Here is a 6,539-nt window from a genome sequence, read left to right on the forward strand (position 1 = left end):
TCCCCTTTCTCAAATCAGGCTGTTCTGAGATTCCTGTCAGAATGACGTAGTTCTATACAGGCCCCTCCCACGATAGTTGATTGACAGTAGTGTTTCAGCACAGACTGGACTGGTGTCTTACCTTAGACCCGCCCTGACTGAGCTGTCATCAGTCCGCCATTGTGTCGACTCCGGTGCAGGGGAAGACAAGAATGTCTCAGATTAAGCGATTGAGGTGCTTTATTATTGGATGTAATAATGAATATAGCAGTCGTCATTTATTTCCGACATCTGAGCCGCTGAAGACGCACAGGATTAACGTTACTTTCGCTTTGAAGTGAATGCGCTGATCCCGATCTGCCTAAATGCGTCTATGTTCGCGCGAATCATTCATGATCCAGCCTCATCTACAGAAGAAGTGAGTATGTTTTGTAATGAATCTTTGCGAATCGCCTTTCCTAATAATGTGCTAATTAGCAAGTTTCACGATGAATGAGGCTACTGTAAACAGTCTCTCTAAGAGCAGCTCGGAAGAGAGGGGCAGAGCTCATTAACATTTAAAGCAACATGGACTCTAATGGCTTGATAAAAGCAGAGCTGATTTTGACCGGTTTAAAAAGGTGTTTTTACACTACCATTGAGAAATTAACCAAAGTATGTTATAGACTTTTAATTAAGACCCTAAAGAATCATATCAACTTTGTCAACTTTGACAAAATTCTGAAGTAGAAAGACAAACTTGTTTGTAAAACTCTTATATTCGATGTAAGGGATCAATCTTTGATATATATCAATGAAGATATTCCAGCATATTTTATTTTTATTTTTTTGTATTTTAGAATAATTAATTTAAAGGGGTCATATGATGCTTTTTTTAAAGATCATTAGTTTGTGTATTTGGTGTAACAGAATATGTTGACATGCTTTAATGTTCAAAAAACACATTATTTTTCAAATACTGCTTCAACACTAACTGCGGTTACTGAAACCACGCCTTCTTTCTTTGCGTGCACATTTGGGCGCATTATGCAAATATTCCCACATAGTGACCTAGATATGTGGGTGCGTGTTAGAACGAGCCTTTTTAGGGGGGTGTGGCAGAGTCTTAACTTTGATAAAGAATATCTCTTTGGTTTTGAGACTTTAGTCTTTGCAACTTCAGGGATCTTATCTATTCACGAACAGCTTGTAACATTCCAAAGAGAAAGGAAAACTTGAAATCGCATCATATGACACCCTTTAAAATAATTTCAATAACTTCAAGTTTACATTTAAATTCAAAACTAAACAAAAATGAATCTGTCAAATCAGCCACCACTCCAAATCCTTATACAGTTCATAAATTGTGTACATGGGTTAGTAATCTCCATGTACAGTTTACTAATCCATAACTACAGCTGATTTTTTTTCTCTCTGCCAGGGGCACAGAGGGGGTTCTGTAAACATAATTAAATAGCACAGGGATATTTTTGGAGGGCGAGTGTTTGTACTGTAGCTCCAGTCTTGTGGGTGATCGGCAGCTGAACTAAAAACTGTCCTGTTAATTTCACCTCCACCTTGGTTAGAGCTTCATGAAGTGGAATTAAATCAGCCCTTCAAACTGGTCCCATGCAGGACGACAGTTATCGAGCGTCAGTAATCACTCTAGTTAAATGCGCATCACAAGAAGATTACAGTACAAATTCAGTATGCTCCAATAATGAGATTTCTTTCATATTTTGGGGGCAGTACTCACTCCGGCTAGGGATTGCTGGATATTCTGTCGGGCTTTAACAATGTCCTGCAGAATGGCACTAGCATCTCTCTCCTGGAAGGGTACAGCGGGGTAAAATGCCCATGTCAAACAAAGCAGCAAGGGGCAGAGAGTGAGCAAGCAAGCAAACAAAAATACACAGGTGCGTACAGAAGCGCTGTCAGTGCAGACTATTCAGCATAGGAGCTTAAAGAAAAGGCAGACGCCTGGAAAAACAGATGATAGATGGACGTACAGCAGCTGAGTAAACAGGAACTCATGCCTCTCCATGAGAACTTTGTCACCCTCATTAATTGAGACAATTACCAGTTTGTGTCAAAACCCAAATGAGAAAATTTTAGACCCTCAAATTGTGCTTTGCTCTGACATCCGGGTCTGTAGGGGGCAGTACCTGAGATGTCTGAGGGATGCCGTTCGTGCCCTCGTAGAAGCGTCTCTCAGCCTCATCGTATGTGGACTTGTCAAACCAGATGTTCTCCTGGGCGAGTCCCTGAAGTCCACTCATTGTGATTCTAAAAACACAAGAAAAATTAGACGTGAGAGTTTGTGCGTCAAAGAGCAAGCATAGAGCTTTAGAAAAACGCAGGGGGGAAAAAAAGCAATTAAAATGCAAGTCTTTCATTAATTTGTAATGGAATTCATTCAGGAGTAAGTGTGCAAAAAGCCTTAAACATAAGCAAATATAAATCAAGCCGAGCAAGCCAAGCACCATCCATATATATGAATGCATATATCCTCCACTATATTGCCACACATTATGGCCATATAGTGGTTACAGAAATTTTTATTTTCTATTAGTTCTCTTGAATTTGGATCCTTACAATTATAATTTCAGTACAGAAATCATTATTAGAGATTTTCCCACATTCAAGCTCTTTTTTTTTTTTTTGCACTCAATACAATTAAATAGTGTTTTAGTTTACATATTGAAAATATTTATTAAAAAAAGCATTTAAATAAAAAAAAATAAGGTTAAACAAGGTTAAACTAACTAACTGCTGGCTTAATTATAGCAGCTGCAACAGACTACTAGCTAAATAGCTAGTGCAAATAATTTTACTGATGTTGTTGCTATCTGAGAACAAAGAACATAGACGCCATAACAATAAACAAACAAGCAAAAAAAAACGTTACATGAACAATATAATATGCTGACAAAAAGGGAATGTTTATTGACTATATATTTATACTATACCTACTGAAACCAACCTATCACCAATTTATACAAACATCTGTCATTCATTATACCGTACATTTCCATACATTCAGTCACTACTTTAAGCAAGTGAAAATAGTATTATCTAGTGAGTAAAATCTATTGTGAGATGCATTGCATCTTGTATTCAAGCAAGTCAAAGACCCCTTGTTGTGAACAAACCCTTCATTACTTACTCGTTCTGATCTAACCATTTCATTCTTGCCGTGAACAGGCCTTTACTGTCAAAGTCAGAATCAGTTATTCAGAATGATAAATTGAAGACTGCAGAGGATAAATAGTAAACTCATACAACCCATAAAAAACAACTTTATGATGCAGGAAAAACTCTTAATTATGTTGTCCAGGTCTTGCATTCACATAGATTTTGTAGAACGGTTATTTGGATTGATTGTTAAAGTCCACTCAACCACTAAAACTCCTTTCATTTATTTTTTCGCTGACATGGGCTGCAGACAATGGGACAGATTTTGAGTGCCAAAGCCCTCGGATTAGTTTCACACCGATCAGCTTTCACCCAGCAGCCAATGGTGACAAACCAGGTTGAGGCCTTTGAAAGGTGAAAAATATTTAATAAAATCCACAAACAGCTCACAAAACACGCCGTTCAATAAATGAGAAGGCAGTTCCTTAAAGTCAACTGTCCCATGCCCCTAAACTAGCCATACTTGTCCCTTTTCTGAGGGGCGCGTTTGGTCTCAGAGAAGACCCTCTTCCTGCTACTTTTTGGTAGCTGCTGGTCGGGTTCAGACGAGGAGCGCTGGTGCGTCGAACCCCGCTGCTGTTGACGTGACGCATAGGAACGGGTGTATGTTTGGTTCTCCTCCTCTTGCAGTTGTTGCACACCGTTGCGTTTAGCCCTGAAGACCAGGGTACGGGGAATTCGATCTTTTGGGGAGGACAAAACCAGAGGTGTCCCAGTCCCTGCACTCAACAAGGATTGATAAGCGTCGTTGGCCTGCTCATATATGCTGCGGTTGAACCAAACCTTCTCTCCTCTAATGCCCTGAGAGGTCAGATCCTGATGGAAACTACCTTCTTCAGAACCCTGATTTTCAGACCGGAACGAACGAGTGCGTTTTCTCTTTCCGTCGTTTGAATTCGGCAGATTCCTTGTCTGTTTGTGTTTAGTTTCTTCTTTGGCTCGAGACCCCCGCTGGTTCTTCATCCTCTAGCTCATTTACAGCATATAAGGGAAAACAAAAAAAGGCAGATGTTGAAGAATTAGTCTGAGCTGATGTTAGATGTCAGGTGGAAACAACCAAGCGCATCCAGAAGCCTTGCAGAACAGCCAGTCCATATCAGCAGAAGACAAAGAGTTCACGAGGGAAACATTCCAATAGGGATTCATCAAGGGAACCAATAAAATTTGTGGAAATTTCGAATTTGTACTGTTTTGTATGTGCAGTATTGTCAAACAATAAACAAACAAGCAAAAAAAAAACGTTACATGAACAATATAATATGCTGACAAAAAGGGAATGTTTATTGACAATATATTTATACTATACCTACTGAAACCAACCTATCACCAATTTATACAAACATCTGTCATTCATTATACCGTACATTTCCATACATTCAGTCACTACTTTAAGCAAGTGAAAATAGTATTATCTAGTGAGTAAAATCTATTGTGAGATGCATTGCATCTTGTATTCAAGCAAGTCAAAGACCCCTTGTTGTGAACAAACCCTTCATTACTTACTCGTTCTGATCTAACCATTTCATTCTTGCCGTGAACAGGCCTTTACTGTCAAAGTCAGAATCAGTTATTCAGAATGATAAATTGAAGACTGCAGAGGATAAATAGTAAACTCATACAACCCATAAAAAACAACTTTATGATGCAGGAAAAACTCTTAATTATGTTGTCCAGGTCTTGCATTCACATAGATTTTGTAGAACGGTTATTTGGATTGATTGTTAAAGTCCACTCAACCACTAAAACTCCTTTCATTTATTTTTTCGCTGACATGGGCTGCAGACAATGGGACAGATTTTGAGTGCCAAAGCCCTCGGATTAGTTTCACACCGATCAGCTTTCACCCAGCAGCCAATGGTGACAAACCAGGTTGAGGCCTTTGAAAGGTGAAAAATATTTAATAAAATCCACAAACAGCTCACAAAACACGCCGTTCAATAAATGAGAAGGCAGTTCCTTAAAGTCAACTGTCCCATGCCCCTAAACTAGCCATACTTGTCCCTTTTCTGAGGGGCGCGTTTGGTCTCAGAGAAGACCCTCTTCCTGCTACTTTTTGGTAGCTGCTGGTCGGGTTCAGACGAGGAGCGCTGGTGCGTCGAACCCCGCTGCTGTTGACGTGACGCATAGGAACGGGTGTATGTTTGGTTCTCCTCCTCTTGCAGTTGTTGCACACCGTTGCGTTTAGCCCTGAAGACCAGGGTACGGGGAATTCGATCTTTTGGGGAGGACAAAACCAGAGGTGTCCCAGTCCCTGCACTCAACAAGGATTGATAAGCGTCGTTGGCCTGCTCATATATGCTGCGGTTGAACCAAACCTTCTCTCCTCTAATGCCCTGAGAGGTCAGATCCTGATGGAAACTACCTTCTTCAGAACCCTGATTTTCAGACCGGAACGAACGAGTGCGTTTTCTCTTTCCGTCGTTTGAATTCGGCAGATTCCTTGTCTGTTTGTGTTTAGTTTCTTCTTTGGCTCGAGACCCCCGCTGGTTCTTCATCCTCTAGCTCATTTACAGCATATAAGGGAAAACAAAAAAAGGCAGATGTTGAAGAATTAGTCTGAGCTGATGTTAGATGTCAGGTGGAAACAACCAAGCGCATCCAGAAGCCTTGCAGAACAGCCAGTCCATATCAGCAGAAGACAAAGAGTTTATACGGGAAACAGTCATCAAGGGATTCATCAAGGGAACCAATAAAATTTGTGGAAATTTCGAATTTGTACTGTTTTGTATGTGCAGTATTGTCAAAGATGACAATTAGGGATGTAACGATGCCCTCCGAGCCGGTTGAAAATCAATGAAAATTTGACGATTCAAGTCGGTTGAGGTGGTAAATGAATTGCGATACAACTGGGTGTGGGGGTTTATATGAATGTATCTCTGCGGGGAACTGACTGTCTTCAAAAATGTTTAGATGGTATTTTCATTTCATCTCCTCTCTGTATAATGCATATTAAAGTAGTGTTTATAAGCGCATCGCTGCTTTGTTTACAGCGGTAATAAGCACCACCTGCTGTCAGAGAGTGAATCTGCGCTCTTTTGCAGCCTGTCTGCTGTTTTTGTTTCATTCATATAAGTTTTAGGTAGTATAAAGTCAGACCATTCTGTTTTTGCCTCAAATTTCGAAACTATACAAATCAAATTTGAATCAAAAACTGCTCATGCTGCAAGTATACAGCATCTTTGTTTGAATCTAGAGATGCACCGATCGATCGGCCAGGGATCGGAATCGGCCGATTTTCCTCATGATCGGAAAATAACACATTTTACATATGATTACTTTAATTTCTGCAGTATTTCTTAACTGAATATAAACTTACTTAACCTGAAAAACTTAGTTTCATAGCTCTCTTTATTCTATTGCATTTATTTGTGCTGTTGTTTGCAATT

At 39.8% G+C, this 6,539-nt stretch overlaps 1 protein-coding gene across 5 annotated transcripts in view; it reads right to left on the reverse strand.

Moving 5' to 3' along the window:
• LOC107655868 (elongation factor 1-delta-like) overlaps positions 1-6,539 on the reverse strand; it is a 24,623-nt gene that overhangs the window by 12,224 nt on the left and 5,860 nt on the right. For 3 of the 5 annotated variants that reach the window (XM_016443472.1, XM_016443470.1, XM_016443471.1), the window contains 2 exons: positions 2,124-2,244; positions 1,715-1,786 (listed from right to left, as the gene is read on the reverse strand). In XM_016443472.1, coding sequence (XP_016298958.1) covers positions 1,715-1,786; positions 2,124-2,237 — 186 coding nt within the window. In that variant the 5' untranslated portion in view covers positions 2,238-2,244. The remainder of the gene's footprint in view (positions 1-1,714; positions 1,787-2,123; positions 2,245-6,539) is intronic. The other 2 variants (XM_016443475.1, XM_016443474.1) reach the window with 1 other exon arrangement.

This window comes from Sinocyclocheilus anshuiensis, unplaced genomic scaffold, assembly GCF_001515605.1.
Source record: "Sinocyclocheilus anshuiensis isolate Anshui unplaced genomic scaffold, SAMN03320099.WGS_v1.1 scaffold1373, whole genome shotgun sequence".
Lineage (NCBI taxonomy): Eukaryota > Metazoa > Chordata > Actinopteri > Cypriniformes > Cyprinidae > Sinocyclocheilus > Sinocyclocheilus anshuiensis.